At 58.5% G+C, this 22,613-nt stretch overlaps 10 protein-coding genes and 1 non-coding gene across 11 annotated transcripts; 7 read left to right on the top strand and 4 right to left on the bottom strand.

Annotated features, from left to right (window-relative positions):
- Positions 1–2,039: 2,039 nt before the first annotated feature.
- V1518DRAFT_441248 (major facilitator superfamily) lies at positions 2,040–3,855 on the top strand (the record flags this gene model as incomplete). Its single annotated transcript, XM_066906425.1, has 4 exons — positions 2,040–2,645; positions 2,706–3,439; positions 3,464–3,487; positions 3,539–3,855. The coding sequence occupies 4 exons, from the start codon at positions 2,040–2,042 to the stop codon at positions 3,666–3,668; spliced, it is 1,494 nt and encodes a 497-aa protein (XP_066759738.1). The 3' UTR covers positions 3,669–3,855.
- Positions 3,856–4,333: 478 nt separating this feature from the next.
- Positions 4,334–4,439, top strand: V1518DRAFT_t32. The gene has a single exon. It is a non-coding gene; the product is annotated as a tRNA-Pro (tRNA).
- A 1,191-nt stretch (positions 4,440–5,630) lies between these two features.
- On the top strand, positions 5,631–7,528 carry V1518DRAFT_427029 (Alg9-like mannosyltransferase family-domain-containing protein; the record flags this gene model as incomplete). The annotated part of the gene is made up of 6 exons (XM_066906017.1): positions 5,631–5,742; positions 5,793–5,918; positions 5,971–6,039; positions 6,089–6,270; positions 6,318–6,445; positions 6,496–7,528. 6 exons carry the CDS (start codon positions 5,631–5,633, stop codon positions 7,526–7,528), a joined length of 1,650 nt encoding a protein of 549 aa, XP_066759737.1.
- A 1,814-nt stretch (positions 7,529–9,342) lies between these two features.
- On the bottom strand, positions 9,343–11,817 carry V1518DRAFT_250078 (uncharacterized protein). Its single transcript, XM_066900997.1, has 3 exons — positions 11,716–11,817; positions 11,569–11,662; positions 9,343–11,522 (listed from the first exon to the last, which is right to left on the bottom strand). The coding sequence occupies exons 2-3, from the start codon at positions 11,660–11,662 to the stop codon at positions 9,370–9,372; spliced, it is 2,247 nt and encodes a 748-aa protein (XP_066759736.1). The 5' UTR covers positions 11,716–11,817; the 3' UTR covers positions 9,343–9,369.
- Positions 11,818–12,210: 393 nt separating this feature from the next.
- On the bottom strand, positions 12,211–13,370 carry V1518DRAFT_415698 (uncharacterized protein). The gene has a single exon (XM_066903880.1). It carries the CDS (start codon positions 13,255–13,257, stop codon positions 12,241–12,243), a length of 1,017 nt encoding a protein of 338 aa, XP_066759735.1. The 5' UTR covers positions 13,258–13,370; the 3' UTR covers positions 12,211–12,240.
- A 101-nt stretch (positions 13,371–13,471) lies between these two features.
- On the top strand, positions 13,472–14,272 carry V1518DRAFT_415695 (uncharacterized protein). The gene is made up of 3 exons (XM_066903879.1): positions 13,472–13,579; positions 13,634–13,722; positions 13,775–14,272. The coding sequence occupies exons 1-3, from the start codon at positions 13,523–13,525 to the stop codon at positions 14,235–14,237; spliced, it is 609 nt and encodes a 202-aa protein (XP_066759734.1). The 5' UTR covers positions 13,472–13,522; the 3' UTR covers positions 14,238–14,272.
- Positions 14,273–14,390: 118 nt separating this feature from the next.
- V1518DRAFT_415691 (S-adenosyl-L-methionine-dependent methyltransferase) lies at positions 14,391–15,480 on the top strand. Its single transcript, XM_066903878.1, has one exon. It carries the CDS (start codon positions 14,583–14,585, stop codon positions 15,432–15,434), a length of 852 nt encoding a protein of 283 aa, XP_066759733.1. The 5' UTR covers positions 14,391–14,582; the 3' UTR covers positions 15,435–15,480.
- On the bottom strand, positions 15,358–16,200 carry V1518DRAFT_415689 (translationally controlled tumor protein). The gene is made up of 3 exons (XM_066903877.1): positions 16,128–16,200; positions 15,624–16,077; positions 15,358–15,574 (listed from the first exon to the last, which is right to left on the bottom strand). Exons 2-3 carry the CDS (start codon positions 16,052–16,054, stop codon positions 15,490–15,492), a joined length of 516 nt encoding a protein of 171 aa, XP_066759732.1. The 5' UTR covers positions 16,055–16,077; positions 16,128–16,200; the 3' UTR covers positions 15,358–15,489.
- V1518DRAFT_249794 (fatty acid hydroxylase superfamily-domain-containing protein) lies at positions 16,124–17,744 on the top strand. The gene has a single exon (XM_066900996.1). It carries the CDS (start codon positions 16,498–16,500, stop codon positions 17,449–17,451), a length of 954 nt encoding a protein of 317 aa, XP_066759731.1. The 5' UTR covers positions 16,124–16,497; the 3' UTR covers positions 17,452–17,744.
- A 93-nt stretch (positions 17,745–17,837) lies between these two features.
- V1518DRAFT_415684 (uncharacterized protein) lies at positions 17,838–21,250 on the top strand. Its single transcript, XM_066903876.1, has 3 exons — positions 17,838–18,236; positions 18,300–19,576; positions 19,718–21,250. Exons 1-3 carry the CDS (start codon positions 18,038–18,040, stop codon positions 21,122–21,124), a joined length of 2,883 nt encoding a protein of 960 aa, XP_066759730.1. The 5' UTR covers positions 17,838–18,037; the 3' UTR covers positions 21,125–21,250.
- Positions 21,248–22,493, bottom strand: V1518DRAFT_405205 (uncharacterized protein; the record flags this gene model as incomplete). The annotated part of the gene is made up of 4 exons (XM_066901911.1): positions 21,248–21,694; positions 21,748–21,856; positions 21,907–22,434; positions 22,489–22,493. 4 exons carry the CDS (start codon positions 22,491–22,493, stop codon positions 21,248–21,250), a joined length of 1,089 nt encoding a protein of 362 aa, XP_066759729.1.
- Positions 22,494–22,613: the final 120 nt, after the last annotated feature.

The following is a 22,613-nucleotide window of genomic DNA, read 5'->3' as shown; positions in this document are numbered from 1 at the left end:
TAGCCCATTTAACCTCATTGCTCATGCAATTCCTTCAGCGAAATTACTCAACGAGTTTTGGCACAGTATCATACCATCTGCATTTCTGTCATTCCATCGAGAATGGCTTGCTCCATTCAAGCAGCGCGTCGCACGTGTGACTGCCTATGTTATATCGTTGGCTGTTTACTCTGTGTCAGCATCGATTCAGATTCTTTCTCTGCTTGGATCTCCCTGCTATTTTCTCCCGTCCGTCTTCGCGTTTGACTTCCCCGCTGCTAATGCTATCACTTCATATCTAATTGCCCATACAGCATGCGTGTAGTTGCCCTCCACCCAGCAATCAGATTCGTTGGAACAGCCAGTTAGTCTAGATAAGCGCTCTGCTCACTCCGGGATGCGTGTCGAATCGGTTTGATCGGCATTCTGGTGCGCCTTTATTACACGGGTCGGATTATATATGCCGGTTGCAGTTTGCTGTGTTGCTATGACATCTGGTGTGCCGTGAATAGTGCTATCGTACTTGCGTGCGATTCATATCGACGCACGCTAGACGACGGAAAGTGTTATGTCGTCTTGCGCGTGAGCGTGAGTATATATCAAGAGTGCTTGCTGTCAGTTCTGCTTTGGAAGTGCCGCAGCACTGTCAACGAAACTCAGTCGGCCCCCAGACGGCGTCGTGATCTCTCGTACTTGATTGCAACCGCCGGCGCGATGTGTGCGCACATATCATGTTCTGTTGGGGATGACCTCGAGAGTTCAGTGTCAATGAACTTCAGGTTAACCTCTGAAAAATTACGAGGAGCCCTAATTTCAAGGGTGTTTTTCCGCTCCATGTAGCACAGCCATTAGTTTAACGATCATATATGGAAAGACAAATATGATCGACCGCAGTGCCACTATGATCTCGACACAGTGGGAATAGTGCTGGAACGCGGATGGGGAGAACGCGTGAACGAAGCAACTAGCCTGGAAGACGTGATTTGCGCGCGCGTGCATCTACTTCCAGCTCACATAGCAGGTGGTTCTTAAATAGCCTATTGTTGCAAAGACGGTCAACAACAGTGTACGTCAGCTGTCTACCCTGAACCTAGGCACCTCGTCCTTCTCGTCCACATGATACGGCCCACCATGCGACGAAAAAAGCCAGGAAGGGCCATACCAAGGAGAAAGCACTGTTTCCCGTCCGATCAACACACGTTAAGCTCCTTTGGGCCTACTTAGTACTGCGGTGGGAGACCACGCTGGAATCGTAGGTGCTCTTCTTAAGTTTGCACCTTTTTTGCACTTCGTGCAGACGGTAAGTGGGTAGTGGGTGGTCAACAGGCGAAGTTGGGCGGTGGCCGTGCGCTGTCGAGAGGATTGGTCCTCTCACGCGTACGCACATTCGCACGAAGCAATCTTCAGTCCTTCATTTCTGTCTTCAAGTCTGGCACCTGAATCAAAGACCCAGCGGAAGAATCGAGGTTGGATTTCAAGAGCCTACGTGTGCCTGCGCTGCAGGTAGTCTTCGATTTGAAATCAGTGCCAGCCAAGCTCGCGTCTTTCCAACAATGGACCTCGTCGTGCTCCGCCTGAATTTACACAAACGACCTCCGCCCGCAGATGCCACATTACGGAGCCAGCGTCGAGACCACCGTCAAGGGCTAAAGTCCGGCTGCCGATCCGGCTGCCGAGCGCGCTGTCCTGCGCGACCTTAGAGCCGCGGCGACAGCGCAGTTCATTTGCACGCGATGGGCCTAGCCGCGCCACACGCCTCTCGAAACTCAAACGGGCTTCCCCGCAATTCCCCGCGCTTCCGCCCAGCGCGGAAGCCCCGCGCCCGGCCGCGCGTTAGTCATCCTCGGGACCTCGGACAGCGGGGCCTCTGCGCGCGTACAATCGGTGTGCCGGGGCTCGCTAACTCCGGTAGGTGTCCCTATCCCATCCGACGCCGTGTCGGATGCTTCTCGTCGCGGGCTCAGTTCTGTCCTTCGGCTGCTCCCTGTGGCGACCCGGACGGAGTACAATATGTCGCGTGTGGCCGTCTCGCACGGGCGGGAGTCGCCAGAAGCGCCGTCATGACGATATACTACGCAGACTTCGGTCTCGTGCGTGAGATCGCCTTCGTCACGCTCATCTCCTGCGCCCACCTCTTCACACAGGCCTGTCTCGCGCAGACCGTCGCCGCAGTCGGCATCATCGGCGACTTCTTCGCGCTCTCCTCGCCCGGCGAGCTGTCGTGGTTCACCGCAGCCTACTCGCTGACTGTGGGCACCTTCATCCTGCCTGCTGGCAGATGGGGCGACGTGTACGGCACGCGAAAGCTCTTCATCATCGGCTACGGTTGGTTCGCGCTCTCGTCGCTGATCACTGGGTTCGCAGCATACTGTTCGTCCCCTATTCTGATCCACGTCTTTCGCGCGCTGCAGGGTCTCGGGCCTGCTATTCTGCTGCCTAATGGACTTGCGCTGCTCGGACGGTCGTATCCCAACGGGTCATCGCGCAAGAACATGGTGTTTTGCATCTTCGGCGCGTGCGCGCCTGTCGGCTACGTGATCGGCTCGCTCATGATGGCCATCTTCTCAGAGTTTGTGTGGTGGCCATGGTCATTCTGGTGGCTTGCAGCATCGCTGGCGGTTTGCTTCGTGTCGTGCTTCTTCGTGATCCCGAAGGAGCTCGACAACGTCAAGAGATTCGATTTCTCCGCCAGCGACGGCCATGCCGTGCCGTCAAAGTTCATGCAGATCGTGTTGGAGCTGGACGTTGTTGGCACGATCCTTGGTGTCGGTGGCCTGGTTCTCGTCAACGTCGGTCTGAACCAAGCGCCTTCCGTCGGTTGGAAGGATTCGCCGGGCGACACCATCGTTCTTCTCATTCTTGGCGTGCTTCTGTTTGCTGTCTTTGTGCGGTTCGAGCTGCACCCAATCACGCGGTTCCCTATCGTGCCTTTCCGCGATCTGTCGGCAAACACGGCATTGGTCTTTGCGTGCATTGCTCTGGGCTGGAGCTCGTTTGGCATTTGGTTGTATTACTGGTGGGTATTCTCGCTCAATTTGCGGCATCACTCCGCACTCGTCGTCACCGCTTGCCAGTCGCCGGCTGCGATTTCAGGTGGCGTGGCGGCTTTGCTCACGGGATATCTTCTCGGCAAGATAAGTCCACGCACTGTTATTCTGTGCGCCATGGTCGCGTTCACGGTTGGAAATATTCTCATGGCAACTACTCCCGTCGACCAGTCGTATTGGTTCCAATCATTGTGGTCAGTCATCATCACCCCGTTCGGCATGGACATGTCGTTCCCCTCTGGAACTATTATTTTATCAGACTCCATGCCTCACCATTACCAAGGCCTTGCCGCATCACTGATTGGTACCGTTGTGAATTACTCCATAGCGCTTGGTCTTGGAATTGCCGGCTCCGTTGAAGTCGCGCGCGACCCAGACGAGTCCGACTTGCTTGCGGGATACAGAGCCGCATGGTATGTCGCCATAGCACTATCTAGCGTCGGTATTGCATTGGGCTGCGTGTTTGTTGCAATCGGGCCCTGGCTGGACCGGAGAGCTGCGCGACTGGAGAGGTCCACAAGCGAGCTGGACATGCCGGAGAACGTACAGCGCGATGCGAGTGAGGAGCAGTCTGCAAAGGAGGATACTGTCGATATCGAAAATAGTGGAGAGAAGAGGGTAGAGAAGGAGGTAGAGGTATAAATCAGCATGCTTTTGGCGTTCAAGTCTTAGTTTTTCGTTGCTGGATTGTGTAATAATATGGGCGCCGGTATGTTTGAGCAGTGGGTCGGCCGATAGCTGCTGGACAGCGACGAGCAGATGAGTTGCAATCACTAGATTATTGAGAGTTTTTCAATTTCACAAAAAAAAATGCAATCTGCATGACCACGTTCCCTGCTAAAGCGACGGCTGCAGTGTCTGTCTGCCTGCCTGTCTAGACGCGTCGGCCATGCTGCTGCTGCGCCTGAGCCGCAGAGTCCCCAAGATTGTGGGCGCACAAAAGTCACTTGTCTACAAGCTATTTGTTTTTCTACCATTTCTATAGAAGCGCAATTCTATATAGAGCCAATAGTTGAGTGATGCTGTTTTGCGTAGACAAAGTATCTGGAGACACGGTAGCGTGGCGTGGGAGACACGGCCGGCGTTGCAGTCGACGGCAAGCATAATTCACAGCTCACACATTACACGTGCGAGATGGGATCATATTCTTCCCAAAGTTGAATAAGAACGAGAAAATATCGCTTCACATGCTATACTGGCGAGAGAGAGTGCTAGCTCCAATATTAATGTTGCTCCATCACTTTACTCGTTCCAAATTCTGTTTTTACGAAGTTGGCAAAGCAATGAATTGGATTTCTAACGAGTTAGGGTCATTAGTATAGTGGTAGTATGCCTGCTTCGGGTGACAACGAAGCTCTGCGGACTTGTGTTTGCAAACTGCAGGTGACCCCGGATCGAGCCCGGGATGACCCCCATTTTTTTTTAAATTTTTTTCTCCTGGATTTTTTTTGTTGCTTGGAAGCGCGTCCTGCGGCGTTCCAGTTATCATATAAACAGAGCACTAATCTGCCTGCGGTGCTATGCGCCAGGAGCGGTTGACCGGGCTGTTGGGCGGGGACGCTTCATGATGGCTCCAGCGCTGTCGTTGGCTCGATCCCAGCGACGCTCCCATATAATTTTTACTCGGTTGTATGAAGTGGCTGTATGATTATCAGATCCTCAGTCCAGCGTCTCCTTGATTAGTTCGTGGGATATCAGAACAGTGTGTCGCTCGCGCGGGAAGGGGGGTGGAACTTGCGAGCGGCGAGCCCTAACGAGCACGTCGGTGAATTTTGCAGATCTGCCCGTCAGGGTCTCCCGTCCCGCTCTCGCGAGGCGGCTCCGAGGCTAACTAGCAGTGCACTAAATTTTACTCGGGCGCGCAGAGACAAAGCGGGTCCTGCGGGCAACAAGGGTATGAAATATGCGCCGTCTTGACGCGTCGTCTACGTAGGGACAACGAAAGAGGCTGAACACGCTCCATGCGACGGACACGAGGGATGCATGATGGATACGCGTATGATAGCGGGGACCGCAGGGTTAGATGACGCGAGTGTGCCGGCGCGAGCCGACTGAGGCGGTTGATCAAATCGGGAGGCTTGCTTCGGGCGCGGTCAGCGGTGCTGACCGCGTACGGTGTGTCGACAGGCGAGGAAAATGCCGCAACCCGTCAGCAGGGTGCTGCGACTGAGGAAGAGGAGGAGTGATAGAGAAGAAGGGAAGAAGCCGACCTGGAAGACGGCGAACCAGAGCTCGGGCGTTTGGCGGCAGCGCGCGCCGAGCCCGGGATGCGGGGCGGGCGGCTTGAGGGTCCCTTTATGCCAGGAACTGGGAGTCAAGAGAATGCGCATGGGCTGCGTGGTCCGTAGTGCAAGGGGAGCATAAGGAGACGCAGACGCGTGCAGGCCGGGTCTGGCGCAGTAACAACACGCGGGTCAAGGCGCAATCAGAATGTGCTGTTTCGTCAGGGCCGTGAAGGGGACGGCACCAGTAGACGACTGACTACTGCGTGCGTCCCCAACCGCTGTGCTCTCCCGCTTCACGCCTGTCCCCACCCGCCAACCTGCCACTCCTAGCCGTGACGCGGTATTCGTATCGACGCATGCGCACCCTGCTCGCTGCACGATGTCGTGGAAACTTGCATACCTGCTGCTGCTGATCGTGCGGTTCTACTTCACCGTCTGCCCGTCCTACATTCACCCGGACGAGCACTTCCAGGGACCGGAGGTCATTGCAGGTGGGTAGCCCAACTGCGTCTTGCGCGCGACTCGATTAACACGCGCGCAGGCGACATCTTCGGATGGGACGTGTTCAAGACGTGGGAGTTCACGGGCGACACGCCGATACGCAGCATTCTGCCGCTGTGGTTCGCGTATGGCTTTCCCATGACCATCTTGCGGTGGGTCTTTGACTGTACGTTTATGCGTGATTTCTGAGTAACTGTGGATACTTACATGGTGCACAGTGGAGGCCAATCCCGTCATCGTGTACTACTTCCTGCGAATGTTTTTCTTCCTGATCTCGTTCTGCTTGGGTACGTGTTCCATTCGTGGTGTGTCGGCGCCGTTGGCTAACTGTAGTAGAGGACTGGGCGCTGCAGGAGCTCGGCAACACGCCAAAGATCAGGGCGCACTACCTTCTCTTCGTCGCGAGCTCATACGTGACATGGACGTACCAGACGCACACCTTTTCAAACTCGGTGGAGACGATTCTCGTGCTCTGGTCGCTCGTGCTCATCAAGCGGATCTCGTTCAGGAACTTCGGGGTATGTGTCCGATCGCATAATAGCTGGAGAAGTGCTGACAGGCGCAGCGCACGTCGCAGTTTTGGTCGTGCACAGTACTCGGCTCGTTAGTTGCCCTGGGCATGTTCAACCGCATTACGTTCCCGGCGTTTCTTATTCTACCGGGTGTATACCTCATTCCGCAATTCCGCAAGTTGTATGTTTGTCTCTGTCGGTTCATAGATCGCGATGGTACTAACTTCGCAGCCCTCAATCGATTTTCTTCATTGCGATGTCAGGCCTTGCCATGTCTGCGCTGGCAATCTACATCGACACGCGCTACTACGAGTCCCCGACGATGGTGATCACGCCGCTCAACAACATCCTGTACAACTCGCAGACGGAGAACCTCGCAAAGCACGGACTGCACCCACTGTACACGCATGTGCTGGTTAATCTTCCGATATTGCTGGGCCCGTATTTGCTTCTTATCCGACCGCAGCTGTCGATTTCGTTCTTGTCCGCGGTGTCGGGCACGCTTGCGCTGTCGCTGTTTAGACACCAGGAGGCGCGGTTCTTGCTACCCGCGGTGCCATTGTTTTTGACGGCGACGTCGATACCACAGCTCATTCTGTCACGGAAGGCGCTTAAGTGGAGTTTGATTGGCGTGATTGTGGTGTTCAACGTCAGTTTGGCACTAATCTTTGGGATATACCACCAAGGCGGCGTCGTGCTGACACAGGGCACATACGTGGCGCAGCGGCTCGCGATGACGACAGACGTGATCTGGTGGAAAACTTACTCGCCGCCGGACTGGCTGCTGGGCGATGCACCCATCACGTACATCCACCGCGGCGGGGTGTCAAACGAGACGGAGCTGTCGGAGATTGTACAGGCGGCGCGGGAAGCGACGGGCAGCGACAGCCGGGGCGTGCGCGTGTGGGACATGATGGGGTCGGACTATGCGATTGTGCGCGCTCTGCTCGTCGACCTCGTCGCGTGGCGTGCAGATGTGGCGCGCCCGCGGGGCGAGGCGATGCCGGATATACTCCTCGTCGCGCCGATCTCGAGCAAATCCCTGTACAAATTCTCCGACACGCCGGATAACCCGTTTTGTTTGAAGCTGGACTACACGTACAAGAAGCACCTGAACCTGGACGACCTCGGGGTGGACTACGAGCAAGCCGTGTACGAGAAGGGTGGCGACACGTCGCTGGGTCGATGGGAGAAGATGAAACTCATATACACGCAAAATAGACCGGGACTAGGCGTTTGGGAGATATTACTACGGGACTCATGACTGAAGCATTTTTGTTAATATATAGTTGCATAGTGTATAAAGAATGAGCATTGCGCGAGAAGTGAATCGCGGAGACCACATGTGCGCCTTCTTGGCAGCGCGTTCGTTCGTGTGGCGACACGCGGCCGACCGCCGTTCGTAGCAGTCGATGAGGCGTGTGACAACGGGTTCGGCGGAAATGGCCCGGACAGCCATAGCGCAAACTTTAACCAGAGACCAATTTCCAGCGGGCCGCGCCGGGTGCACGTGGCACGCAAACGCATGCACGCACATGGGTGCCATCTGCGGAGCGGCAAACTCTAACCGCTGTACCTGCATCGATCGCGCTGCATGTGGCTGAGCATCAAGCGCGGCGGGCGTGCGCGGCACGGTCGGCGGGCCTCGCCGACTCTGCGGTTCTTGTGATCTCGTTCTGTGATGCAGCAGTGCTCACGAGGAAGGCGAAGAGCACGGCGTGGCGGAGAGGGGGCCGCGGTGGTGCAGCCTCGTTCTCAGGCCGCCATGTGCAGTGCGCAGTCTGCGGCTGTGCGGCTTGTACCCTACCCGTATCTGCATACGCCGCGCATTTCCGCGTGAGCGCGCGACTCTCTGTTTAGAATTGCAGTGTGCGCGTGCTGCTGCATTGTGACTGCTCAGCTCTCACGCGGCGCGACGACGTACTGGGCGATGCCAATGAGAAAGTGAGAGATATGTATCTGTGATCGCCGCACGACAGGCTAAAAACAAAGCGGAAACTGTCGGTTTTTGTAATTCCACGACGGAAGCCAAGGCGGGCGTCCTGCGGGCACGAGAGACCGAGTCGCCTGCTGGATATGTGTGTCTTCTGCTTCTGTCCTGCGCTGGAGCGGCTGTCTGGAGCTTGAGATCGGCACTTGTGTTGCAGTTTGCGCGCCGGCGATGCAAGGCTGGTAGGCTCTCTCATTGCCCATGCGCTGGTTGGGGGTCGTTACGGCACACATTTGACATGCCAGTACGCAGCAATCCACTTTGCATTCCAAGCGCGCTTCACGCGGGGAAGGGAAGGGGAGTGGGGGGAAGGCGGGGGAAAGAAAGCTACCTCGCTAGCCGGCGCAACCGGGCTCTGCTCCAGGGTACAGATCGCGAGAACCCGAGAGGCCAATCACCACCAGCTCCGCCCCCATCCCGCACGTTTGGCTGCGCTCGCCAGTCGGTAACATCATCACAGATGCATACATAGCACGCACGCACACAACGCACACTCAGTCGTTCGTGCAGAGAACGTTTGCAGTTATTGAGCCCATTCGATAGGCGTGATGTATGTACACGTTTCAATTTATCACACACAAGCTAGCTCACACCGCTTGTCGTTCCGTCGACGTAGACGGCGGGCGAGATGTGATGCAGAAGGAGAAATACAACGGCTGCTGATGGATGCACAGTAAACAAGCGTCTGTATTTAGGGAGGTAGTGATCTACCGGTGGACGCTAGCGCTAGTACTCACTAAACACCTATCGCTAGTTACCTAGCCTGCGCTGGTTCTATATCTACCTACCTACCTTCCGCCAGCCACCACGCATGTCACACTTTCGCCCTCGCTTTCAGGCGTAGTAGGGGGCAATTCACGCTCGCTTAGCTGATGAACGAGGACATGGAACAGACTTTGCTCCGATATTATGACTCGGAGCTCTTCCTACGCTACCATCGACGAGATGTATGCACCCTGCCAAAACTTGCGCAACAGAACAAATTTGTCGTCAAACTATCTAAACTACACAACCATCCAATTTTTGAAAGCACATTAATATACACTTACACAAACGCCTGAACAAAGTACAAAAAACACAAGAATCCAACTTTACAGATACATGCCAAACATGCTCTAATACGGACGATGATGATGCTGATGCTGCTGCTGGCCCGACGGCTGTGGCGCGGGGGTGTAATATGTCTGGGGTTGGTGGTATCCGGTGTACTCCACCGGCGCGGCGTACTGCTGCTGCTGCGAGGGCGGTACTGACGTCGGCGCGGGCTCGGTTGTGATGGTTGACGTGGTTGTGTAGTAGCCCTGCGGTAGCATTTGCTGCTGCGCGCGAATTGCAGGCGGCGCGATCACGGCGCTCGGATATTGCGCGTAATACTCCTGTTGCGTCGGCTGCGTCGGCTGTGCTTGTGCTTGATACACCTGCGGTTGCGCGTAGCCTTCTGGTGCGCTGGGTTGGTATTGAGGCTGCTGCTGCTGTGTCCCATACTGCGACCACCACTGCTGCTGCTGTTGTTGTTGCTGCTGCCCATACTCGCTCCGCGCGAACGTCGGATACTCCCCGGTGCGGGCGTGTCCGGTGTCATGGTACACGACCGCTGTCGTGGCTTGGTATGGCGGCGCCGGTTGTTGCGGCGGGGGGGCGGCGACGTGTTGCTCGTAGTACACCGTGTACTGCGTCGCTGGCGAATGCTGCTGCTGATGTATCGGCTGTGGTGCTATTTGTTGCTGTGCAGGCTGCACCGGCACCTGCACCTGCATCGGCTGCGGCGGTAGAGGTGGGGCATAACCCGCGATCGCATACTGCGATGATGGCGCGTAGGTCGCGTAGTACTGCCCCGCAGGCGCTGGCTGCGGCTGCTGATACCGATACGCCTCTGCTTGTTGCACCGGCGGCTGCGGCGGTACATACGGCACCTTGTATTGCTGCTGCGACGGCGACGGTACCGGCGCCGGTGCCGGTGCCGGTGCGGTGCACGCCGCTTCGTTTGTTTGCGATGGAAGGGGCAGCGCAGGTCGTGTGTGTATTGGTATCTGCGGTGCCGTGTAGTATGCAGGTTGATATGTCTGCAGCTGTGGGTGCTGTGGATCAGGGGTCAGCGGCGGTGGTTGTGGTTGTGGTTGTTGGTAGTATGTCGGCGCGGTGATGTACTGTATCGTCGTTGTCGCCGGCGTAGCAGGTTGCTGTGGTGCTGGTAGAACCGGAAGCGTCAGAATCGACTTCTGCTGTTGTGGTTGCTGTGACTGTGATGGCGAGTATGCTGGTTTGAACTGCCCGCTCTGCTCGCTCGATGGCGACGAGGTCGGCGGTGCGGTCGGCAATGGGTTGGGCGAGATAGTAATCGCGTCCAGGTGCGCGTGTGCTGCGGCGCCGTAGAACTGTGTAGCAGGGATAGCTTGCACGACAGGTGTCGGCGGCGCGGAGACGGTAGTCGGCGCGGGCGGTGTCTGCACGGGCGTGAGGTTGTGATCTTCGCCTGACGGCGACATACCGCTCGCGGCCCCAGCGGAGTCGAGCGCTGCTTTAGCTGTCGCAGAGTGCATTTTCCGTCGCGGCTTGGTTATTCGACCACCTCGAGGAGGTAGCTGTGCGAACGGGCGGGCGTAGTCATCGGAGGCGCCTTCGATGAAAGACGCGGCAGCACAGAGCGCATCAATGGTATTGTCTTCGGCCATGGCACCAATCATCTGGCCGACCGCATCGTCAAATGCGTGCTTCTGTGCAGTGTACACATCGTCCTCGTCATCGTCAATAACACCAAGCCCCCCGGGATCATCAAATCCCCCATCCGGCAACAATGTCGCGACGATAGGCCCCGATTTGACATCGACTGCACCGATATTTACCTCTGCCTCCGGCATGGCAGCCTCATACCTATACTCTCTGTACAGCTGCTCTATCCGCGAGCCAGCGTGCTTAATCATGTCCTGCTGCACGTCCAACTTGCGCGCGAGATGCGCGACCCAGATAAGCTCACGCCCTGCACGCGTGACGGCCGCGATCTTGTCGCGCTCGAGCTGGCGCATGCGCGTGGCCTGGCGCACCCTCAATGCGCGAGACTGCTTGTACGGGTCGAGCAGGTTGTCGAGCAGCTGCGCGGCGGCGGACGAGGATGGGGGCCAGGACGATTCTTTCAGGAGCGCAATCTGCGCGTCGCAGCGGTCCTGGGAGATGCGAAGCAGGCGCTGTGCGCAGCACTTGTAGTCGTCGGCGAGCTCTTCCTGGCGCTGCTTGATGTGGGCGAGCTCCTCGGAGCTGCTGAAGCGGTCGCCTGGGAGAATAAGTACACGAGCAGCACGACAAATCGGAGCACTCACGGTTCCTGTCGGATGTGGACTTGCGGGTGGAGGCGACCGGGGCGCGGTGTTGCTGCCGGGAAGCAGCCTTGGCGAGGGGAGATGGCATGCACATCTGGCGATAAGTAATGAGCGCGAACACGAGGGGAAGAGCGGGGGCGGACGCACAAGTGCGGGGCCGCGGAGGACGGCCGGCAAACAGTGCGAGCAGGCCGCCGGGGGTGGCGAAGGCGGCGGGGATGGAGGGGGGCCGAGGGACGTGGGGGGAGGCCGCGGTGGAGACGCAGAAACGAGGAAGAACGATCGTCCGACTGTTGCGCGCACAGCCACGCGCCAGCCACGGCACCGCCGACGCGCGCCACAGTACAGCCGAGCGCCACACGCCGGCGAGTGTGATACCACGCACGGACCGCCGCGCTAAACTTTAGCTGGGTGGCTCACAGCCTCGCAGAGCAGGCAGTGCGCGGCATAGACTGCATTCATAGCGTGGATGCGTGTTCTCGTCGTCGTACGACATACGGTGGCAATCCACTGTGTGAATGGCCCACCCCGGGCGGGGGCGGGCCAGAGCCACCAGGGGCGTACCCGGATGCGCTAGGGGGCACTAGTGCGGCGGTACGGCATTAGGCTTTAGCGCTACTGCAAGACTGCATGCGCACGGACGGGTACCGAATGCGAAAATTGGACAACAAACTACTGTAACGAGTACTCGCCGCCATCATACTGACCATGGTGTGGGCCGCCCTGCTGTTGTTGGTGATGCTGCTGCACGGCCGCGGCTGCGGCAGCGATCACCTCGGCCTCCATGAGTGCAGGGTCGATCTGCGTCTGCGGGTCGAGCGGCGACGAGAGTAGATGGTGGTGAAGGTGGTGCAGCGGCGCGGACGGGCCGGGCACGGGTAGGAGGTTAAGCGCCGGTGCGGGGAGTGAAGAGGAGGCGTGCGTCGTGGACTGCGGAGAGCCGATACCATCAGGCTTGTCCTTCTTTTCGTGGATCTTGGGGGTCGCGACGTGCCGCTTGTGGGCATAGACGATGGTGATCCACGAATTCGTGCGCGAGAAGCACATCATAACACGACCCTCGCACCGGAAGAAGTCGCGCGCCTTTGTGCGGCGCTGGCGCACGCCGCCGACGTCGCGCATGCGTTTTGTGCGGTCGTACGCGCCTTTGCGCTCCTCCGCACGGGAGCACGAGAAGTTGTACTTGCCGCCGTCGGGGTGCGGCCGGCCGCCTTTGCGCAACTGGAAGAAGTAGCCAGTAGCGTCGAAGAGAGCGTCGCGGAGCATGAGCGCGGCGAGCTTCTGGGACTCTGGAGTGTCGCGGACGACAGCGTCGACGGTGCGGGCGGGGCAGGCAGCGTTGCGGGGAAGAACCGCCGAGGCAAGGAGCGTGATGCGGAAGCGAACGGCCGGGACGAGCTGATCGAAGTCGGGATGGGGATCGTGGGCGGCCATAAAGGCGGCGAGGGCAGCAGCGAAGTCCTCCCAGGAGGCGCAGCGGGCCTGGAAGTCGACGGTGGCGGCGTGCGCGTCGTCATCGTCATCGGCGTCTTCGTGAACATCGGTAGCGGCGATTCCACCCGGCGCGTCCGCAGCGAGCTCGTCACGGCGACGGCGCCGGTTCAGGATGCCCTTTGCGCGGCAGCGCTGGCAGGAGCGCATGAACTGGCCATCGGACACAGAGGTGAAAGCGGCGAGGAGGTCTGCCATGGAGGACCGGGAGACGCGAGACTTGCAACCGGAGCAGGGATATACATACTCGGTGGCGTGCTGGAGGGAGTTGGGCGCGAGCTGCGTCTGGATGAGGAGGCGGGACTCGTCCATGGCGGGGTGGTGATGGGAGAGCGGTGAAGTGGGCGGCGCGCTCTTATTGTGGTGCGCGCGTTCCGAGGGCTTCCGCGGAAGCGCCCCACAACAGCGCACTCCGCGCTGCGCCGCTCGTCGCGACTCCCAGCGCATCTCCACACCGCCAATAATGCCATCACCCCAGCAGCCCGACGCGTGGAGCGACGACTGGACCGGCAGCCCGGCTGTGAGTGTCTTCTGTAACTGCTGCCTATGTGACTGCTCGCTCACCCCTCTCAAGACCCCCGGCGTCCTCGTCGTCGACTCCCCCGACCAGCTCCGCTCTCTCTTTCCCCCGGCAGCGCCACCCTCCAACACCACCCGCCCCACGTGTGTACTCCACTTCACCTCGCTCCTACTCCACGACTCACTCCTACCCCAGCATTGGTCACCTCCCTCCTTCCTCCGCACTTCCCCCCGTCCCCGCGCCCACATCGTCCCAGTACCGCCCTCAACTCCGCATCCTCAAACGCGCGCCAGACTCCGCCTCCGCAACCGCCTCCCCCCCGCCCTCCCTCTCCGACGCCCGTCCCGGCGAGTCCGAGGCGGACCGCATGGATCGCGTCCGCCGCGACAAGGAAGCAAAGTACCGCGCCGCCAGAGAAAACATCTTCGGCCCATCTGCCACATCTGTCGCGCCCACTCCTTCCACCACCATACATCGCAATACCCAGCGGAGGCCGCCACCACACACCACTGCATCTACTCCTTCTTCCGCCTCCCTCGCAAGCACGCCCGCCGACACATATGCGCCCCCGACCGCCCCCGCCGTGCGCATGCCGCGCGGCCCGGACGGTTCGACCGGCTTCAAATACCAAAAGCCACACCCGCCCCGGCAACGATAGTCCCTCGTAGTCAATAGTCATTTGCTACTACTCTGTTCTGCCGTAGCGCGCCGGTGTCGGCCTCATCCAAAATTCAGCCTCCGTTCGTAGCCGGTGGTACTGCGCGCAGTTGCAATGCCGATATCGGCCACCCCCACAAGTCCACGCCGATGTCGCCCTCTCCGCACTCCGTATCCATACCGTCCACACCACCTTCTTTGGCGCGCCCTCGGCCATTCCGCTCCCTCTCATTGGTGTCTATGTAGGGATCCCTAGGACCGTCACAGTCACGCATATATAATCCCCGGCTCTCATCCACCGTCCGCCGTTCACCTCCTCACCGCTGCGCACTCCCTGACCATCGTCATGACCGATAAACCAGACCATTGGGTCCCCGAGGACTACGTTAACCACGCCTCCTTCGTTCCCCAGCTCACCACCAAAATCGTCTCCCTCCTCGCCCCCGCACCCACTGATTCCATCCTCGATATCGGCGCCGGCGACGGCCTCCTCTCCCTCGCCATCGCCTCCAAGGCCGCCCACGTCCATGTCACCGACGCATCCGCCGCATTTGTCAAGTACGCTGACGCCAGAATCGCTGCTGCCGGCGTCACAAACATGACCACAGAAGTACTCGACGCCAGCACCGCCGTCAAGCTCCAGATCCCCGCTGGCAAGTACAACAAAGTCTTCTCCAACGCGGCGTATCACTGGGTATTTGGCTCCCTCCCCGACAATGCCGCCCGCGCGCGCGCGGTAAAAGATGTCTTTGACATTCTCCCCCCTGGCGGTGAGTTCGTCGTCGAGTGCGGCGGTCACGGCAACATCGCCGAGATCCTTGTCGCCCTCGCCTCCTGCGTACGCACTGCATGGCTCAAAAAGGGCGTCGACAGGTCTTATACCAACCTCATGGCCGAACTTTCTCCCTGGTACTTTGTCCCCGAGCAGGAGGTTCGTCGGTGGTACGAGGACGCAGGATTCACCATCGAGTACCTTGAGTATGCCTTCCGACCTACCACGCTCAACGACTCCGAGGACGGCATGAAGGGCTGGATCGACACCTTTGGCTTCTCCTTCTGGAAGGGCCTCACCGACGACGAGAAGAACGCCGCCATCGATGATGCCATCGCCATCTTAAAGCCCGCCGTCTGGATTGAGTCTTTGAACCAGTGGATCGTCAACTACGTGCGCTGCCGCATCAAGGCCGTCAGGCCTTGATCTACACTTATTCAATATAGCACTAGTTCCCATTACATCACACAAATATTCGCGCTTAGAACTTTTGCTCCTTCATGCCGTGCTTCCAGAACGCAACATATGGGGTCACACCATCCTCCCGGTAGTTGAGCAGAACGATCCTATTAATATCAGTAACCGCTTGTCCATATGTACTGCACAGTAACTTACATTCCCTCCGGGTCCATGCTCTCGCCGGTGTAGAACTCGAAGTCCTTGAAGTTGGCAACGACCTTCTTGATGTAGGTCTGGGCGCCCTTCTCGAAAGTCGCAACCTCGTCCGGTGCGGTCTCTGCAAGCTTGGCTTTGACAGCCTTCATATAGCCCTTGATGTAAGTAAGAAAGCTCTTCTTGTCGAACGACGTGGGCTGGAGTCGGAACGAGTACACGACGTTGTTCACGGTCTCAACACCGTCCTCGAGGCCTTCGTCGCCTTCCTCGGCAGACGGGTTAGCGCCGATGTCGATGTCTGCACCCTGTTTGACCTGCACCATCTGACAGTCGGCCTCGTAGACGACATCGTCGACGAGCTTAAGGTTGTAGGCATCTGAGATCATCTGCGGGGGATTAGTCCGCGCAGCACAACCAGAGTCGATCGCCATACCTCATCGTTGGAGATAATGTCCTGCAAATGTTAGCTTCTTCATGCATTATTAATACACACAAAAAGCATACCGTGTAGAGCAACATGATGGCGGTGGAAGAGATATGAACGAGCGGTGGTGATGGGGGTCGAGGTTACGGCGTGAGATAAAGACACTGTACATTTTTTTTTCACATTCAGAGTTTTGGGATTATGCACGTGCAGTTGTCACACGGGAGTGTACAAATCCCATGCTGACGGTAAGCACAGGCCCAGACCCTGCACGTGATGCAGAAGCATCCGACAAACGCGTCTCGAAGTCTCCAGACTTGATATCAACATTTCAAGCCCCCTCCTCACCTCCTTGACCACCTTATAGGAGCACCGCCGTGCTGATTTTTTCATTCGCCACCACTCACATCATTCTCTTTCTACCTCTTGTCCACTTCATCGTCGCTCATAATGAACACGTCTTATGCCGGCGAGTTCCTCGCCGCGCCGCCACCAACCGTCGAACTACGGCCGCGCGAGCCGCTGCTCAGCTTCATGAGCGACCAGTCGTTGTCTTTGATGCTGCCAATCGCAGTGTACTGGGTCGTCTCTATCATATTCCACTACATTGACGACCACGACCTGCTTGCCAAATACCGCATCCACACACCTGAGGAAGTAAAGTCGCGCAACAAGGCCACCGTGCACGAGGTCATCCGCGACGTCATCGTCCAGCAGATCATGCAGACCATTGTCGGCGTGTTTCTCACCATGTTTGATCCTCCAGACTACGTCGGCATGGAGGGTCGGGACATCTGGATGCTCGCACATCGCTTTCCCGCCGTTCCGCTGCCCGCGATCGAGTTTGTCTACCACTACGGCTTCAGTTTTGTCAAGATTCTGGGCGCATTCTTCGTCCTTGACACGTGGCAGTACTTCCTGCACCGCGCGATGCATTCGTACAAGTACTTATATAAGACTTTCCACTCTCGCCACCACAGGCTCTACGTGCCCTATGCGTTCGGTGCGCTGTATAACCACCCTTTCGAGGGTCTTCTCATGGACACCATCGGTGCGGGTCTTAGTTTCAAGCTCTGTGGCTTGACTATCCGCGAATCTCTTATCTTCTTCGCCTTCTCTACAGTCAAGACCGTCGACGACCACTGCGGCTACTCGCTTCCGTGGGATCCGCTACAGATCTTCTTCCAGAACAACGCGGCATACCACGACATCCACCATCAGCAGTTCGGCATCAAAACCAACTTTTCGCAGCCGTTCTTCATCGTCTGGGACAAGTGGCTTGGCACGCAGTACAAGGGCCGCTACCCTAAGCGCGGTGTCCCGCCAGTCACCCCCGCCGACGAAACACCCGAGGCCGCGACCACACCGGTGGAGAAGACCGCAGACGCGAAGAAAGAAGAGTAAACAGGACGAGTGCAGAGCGAGTACAGAACCAAAAACGCGTGTACAGTACAGACCGGGATGGAGAAGAAGAGCATATACGGATCGTCGAAGTGATAACTAATATTGAGTGTTTGGAGCGCGTACGCGCAAGTGGGCTGAGGATTGCGGTTTGGGCTGGACCGGAGCATATTTGATTGACCTTATACATGTGCGCGTGTATTTATAATAGATTAGCCTTGCGCGTGTACTTTGTGCTGCTGCGCCACCCGCCCGTGACGGTCGGCATCAACCCTATACGACTACACCGCGCGGCCCAAGGCGCGGGGCCAGAACTCGCTGAACAAACAGATCGTCGTAGGCTATTCTTCTCTGATACTCCTCTTCTTTCTCATTTGACGCTCCAGTAGCTACTCCGCGCAGCGCCTGGCTGCGACGGTCCACTGCGGCTTTTTGTCTGCGTCTGCGCCGCTCCTCCCTTTCCTTCCCACCACTGCCGCTCTCCCCCTTCGATCGCATTCCCCTCACCTCCACACCACCCCCTTCCCTCTCCTTTTCGCCTCCCGGCCCTCTTCCCAGCGCGTGTCTCGTGCTTTCTCCCGCCCCAGTCATGGGCTTGTCCGATATCATGAAGGGTGGCTGGCACCCCGAGAGGGACAGCGGCGGCTCATCCTCCTCCTCTGGCGGCGGATCCAAGACCTTTTCGTCATTTTCCTCTGGCGGATCAAAGACCTTCTCTTCCTTCTCTGGTGGCTCGTCCAAGTTCGGTCTCTCCAAGCTCACCGGCGCCGATCCAGCCGCTGCTAATGGTACGTCCTCCCGTCCGCGGTGTCGCCAAGATGTATGCTCATCTCCGCTAACACCTATCGCAGCCGACACTCACGAACCGCACACGCCGATCTCGGCTCTTAAGGACCCGCGCCAGTTCCCGCCGCCTCCCAAGCACCGCGAGTTTCACCCCGACGCGGGATCAGCCGCCGTCGCCCCAGAGTACATGCATCTGTACCAACCAGGCGCGCTTGCAGCGCAACAGCAGCAGCAACAAGCCGCGCTTCCGTCCTGGCAGCAGCAGTTCCGTCCCGGTCCTGTTGCGCCTGCAACCGCAGGACCGATCACAATGCAGGTCGCACCGGACGCTGCCACGGCGCAGTACCAGCAGCCCAACCTACCCGCCGCGGCCGCCGGCGCCCCTACCCAGCCTGGCTATCAGCAGCAGCAGCAGCAGCCAGCGCAGTCGGTATACCCAGGCCAGCCCGCCTATCCCGCATACGCCCAGCCAGGCCAACCGGCATACCCCGCGCAGCCTGGCCAAACCCCCGCGACACCAGCATATCGCCCCCCCGTTCAACAGCCCGCCTACCAATCCACTTCGCCCCCGCCAGCGCAACCCGCCTACCCTGGATACACCACGCAACCGACACCGCCGCCTTCCTACCAGCCCACGCTTACACCGCCGCCGGTACCCTCTGCGGCGTCGCGTCCGGTACCGTCGCTCCCCCCTCGCGGCGGCTTCTCCCCCGCGCCGCCGGCGTCGCATACATTCACACAGCCAGCAGGATATCCGGTGCAATCGCCAATACTACCGCAGCAGCATCAGTATTCCCCTACACAACCGCAGTACCCCCAGCAGCTCCCGGCGCAGCCTGCAGTGGCACCTGCTTATCCTAGCGCATCATCCGTTCAGGCTGGATACCCTGCGTACTCTTCTGCACCAGCACCGACGTCGACCTACCCATCGCCTGCTCCCGTAGCTGCACCTTCTTATACGTCTCCCGGACCCGTGATGGTCGCTCCCGCGCCCGCTTCCTCTTCGCCCGCGGCCACATCCTCCTACGAGCCGCCAACAACGAGCACCTTCGTACCAGGTCACGCCTACTCACAATCGATCGCCGCACACGCTGCCGGGCCCTCACCCGAATCTCCCGGTGGCGGCATGCCCAACTTCGCGGCCGAGATTGCACGCGCTCGCACTGGTTTGCACCATGAATCCGCCGCCGCGCAACCACCGTCTACACAACGCGTTGTTTCTGGCCACCGCTCTACGCAATCGATGTCCGTACTCGGCAAGAAGCCGCCTCCACCGCCGAAACCGAAGAACCCGACTCTGCGAGGATCGCCGGCGCTGAACGGGGAGGAGTCGCCATCTAATGTAAGGCAGTTCTGATTTATATTTGAGGTTTTGCGTTGTGAGTGAGTATGGGAGTTTCTACATAGCGTCGGACGATGGGCTGTGCTCCGTTTTCGGTTCGTTTAGTTCACAATAGGTTAATTTGATTTCACAAACATGTAGATCCGAGAATCAGCTGCACCGATACCTGATATTACCCCACGGCCTGGCGGACTTCGGCGGACCAGCACGACATCATCAGCCTCCTCAGCAGCAGCAGCAACAGCAGCAAGAACGAACGGCAACGGCGCGAATGGCGGCAAGGAAAACGAGAACGCGGCACCGTTTATAATACCCCGCCTGCGACCGGTGGAAGCGCCGGGCAGGAAGCCTGCGCGGCCGATGTCGATGATGATCACGACGAGCGGCATGATGAACGGCGGCGGACGTGATATTTTGTCATCGCCGGTTGGACCGCCGGTCGCGCCGAAGCCAAAGTCGCCGGGGTTGGTTGCGAGTCTGCAGAAGCAGCGCGGACCGCCGCCTGCAACGCCTAAGCCGGCGGGTTTGACTCGTGCTGTATCTGGGCGTACGGCGCCGCCGCCACCGCTGGCGCACAAGACGCCGACTCCTCCGCCTGTAATTCCGCAGGCGGCACCTCTGCCACCATCTCAGCCTACCCCTGCTCCGGCTACCGCTGTTGTTACCGCTTCCGTTGCCGCCCCGATACCCGCTCCGCCGCCAAGTCGCGTACCCACGCCCGCCTCGTCAGTCGCATTTCAGCCCTTGCCCGTCGAACCCTGGGAGCCGCCGCAGATTGACCTTGAGCTCGAGAAGCGCTGGTACTCTCAAGGCATGCAGGAAACCCGGCTCCTCACTCTTCCCTCTTTCCTCAACGGCCTAGAGCACGCCAATAGAGTCACCGTCTCCGGCGACACCAAAATTATCATCCTCACCGTGCGCTCGCGCGATCTTTCGCGCAGCAAATTCCGCATCGAAGTGAACCGCTACAACCCCGCGCAGGTGAGCGCGCAGCGCGTGGACTACCCACCGCCGCTGATGCCGAGTGGGGCGGATTTGGAAGCTGCGGCGACCGCGTTCGGCGAGGCCGTCGCGCAGTTCGCTGAGGCGAATCTTGGACGCGGGGTTGGTAATGGTGAGTGCTGGACCCTTGCGCACGATGCGTTGCAAAGTGTGGGCGCGATGGAGAGTGTTGGTTATGTGCATGGCGTGAAGATATTCGAGTTCAATAGCACCGACGGCCGCGGACCGCTCGGCGACTCTAGTGCGATTCGACGCGGCGATATATTGCAACTCCGCGCTGTGCGCATGCGCACACTCGACGCATACGGGCGCGTGGTGCGGGAGACCACTCTCGGCGTACCGAATCACACTGCTGTGGTCGTTGCAACGTTTCCAGCGGTTGTCCCGGGACGGCCAGTGGTTACCGTGCTACATCAGAATGCCAACGGCGCGCAGATGGTGCAGCAGAGGGACTTGAATTTCGCGGACATGGTGGACGGGAATATCGAGGTGTATCGCCCGTTTTGGAAGGAGTGGGCAGGCGGGTTGGAGACAACCTGGCCTTAGAGCACGGAGCGGTTGTATAACATGCATTTAATACCAACTTGTTTTTGCATACTCGATAGTACGATACTAGACGAGAGTTCTCTTTCTATAAGTCGTCATTAATATATAAAGCTTTATCCTTTACTATTTGTCCCGGGTTTCAAGACGGGCGACAGTGTGATGTAGCTCCGCGACTCTATTCCCAAGCGCCATGAACACCGCATACTCCTCCTTCAACGCACGTAACACACCTGATCCCGTCGCCGCAACCCCGCTACCCTGCTGTGTCCCATTCCCACCCATTCCCACCTGCGCGGTATCGACAAACTGCCGCTCAAGCCCGTCCGTCGCGCGTTCAACGTCTGCGAGAACGGCTTTGTAATCGCCGATCTTTGCCTCGAGCTCGTACACTCGCCGCTCAAAGAGGGAGATTAGTGGATCCCAGGGGGGCAAGCGCGCGCCAGGGATACGGAGTTGTCGGAATAAGTATTCGCAGAGCTGCACGTCTTGTGCAGCAGCATCGACGGCGGTGCGCTGGGATGTAGAGGCGGCGAGATCGTTTGCTATGGCTTGATTTGTCGTCGCAAGTTTCTGAGGTCGTTAGTGGGAGATGGCAAAGAAGGAGGGGCAAAAGAGGGACGTACGCGCCAGAGAACTTCGACGTCGCGACGCACGCTTTGCACCGTTTCTTCGCGCTTCGGGCGGCGCGCCTTCAGGTCATCTGCGATATTAACCTGCTGTGTGATATACGAACTACATCAGTCAGCACATCTCCTCGTCCCATCAAGTCAACAGAAGCTCACTCTATGGCATCTAATTCCTTCTGAGCAGCATCAGGCAAATCGCTGTGCCGTGTAAGCGCTGTGATCTGCACTGGTTGTGACGGTTGCTGCTGCTGCTGTTGTTGTTGTTGCTGCATCATAGGCTTTGCCGCCTGCGACGCGCCGAATGTAAACGGTGCGCTAGCTGCCGGCTGTGCTGTACTTGCAGTATTTGAAAATAAATTCGTAGCGGGCGGCGCAGCAGCAGCTGGCGCGCCGAATAGCGATGACACGGGTTGTGTGGATTGCACAGCCGCCGGGGTACCGAACGAGAACGGAGTCGCGGCGGCAGCAGGGGTGGTAGCAGAGGCAGCGGGTTTTGGTGTGCCAAATGAAAACGGAGTAGCGGAGGAAGTGGTAGGGGTAGCGGCGCCGAACGAGAATGGCGCTGCGGTCGTGGTGGGGGTCGCGTTCGCAGCTGGCGCGGGGGTGCCAAAGAGGCTTCCGCCGGTGGGTTTCGCGACAGTGCTGAACAGCGACGGGGCGGGCGTGGATTGTTGTGGAGTTGAGCTATCCAGTGTAAGTTAGTGAATCAACAATCTAGCCCTCACGGGGGCAACCTACAACATGGCGTAACTGAGTGTTTGGTGAAGTCTTGGGCGGAGTCGAAGATTAAACCACAGAGATGAGCGCATAAAACGCAATGCACTTGTGCAGGGATGCTATCACGTGATTGTATCCCTGCATAA

The sequence above is a fragment of the Limtongia smithiae genome, assembly GCF_038497785.1.
Source record: "Limtongia smithiae strain NRRL Y-17922 unplaced genomic scaffold V1518scaffold_5, whole genome shotgun sequence".
NCBI lineage: Eukaryota > Fungi > Ascomycota > Lipomycetes > Lipomycetales > Lipomycetaceae > Limtongia > Limtongia smithiae.
This window is presented reverse-complemented; position numbering and strand designations above follow the sequence as displayed.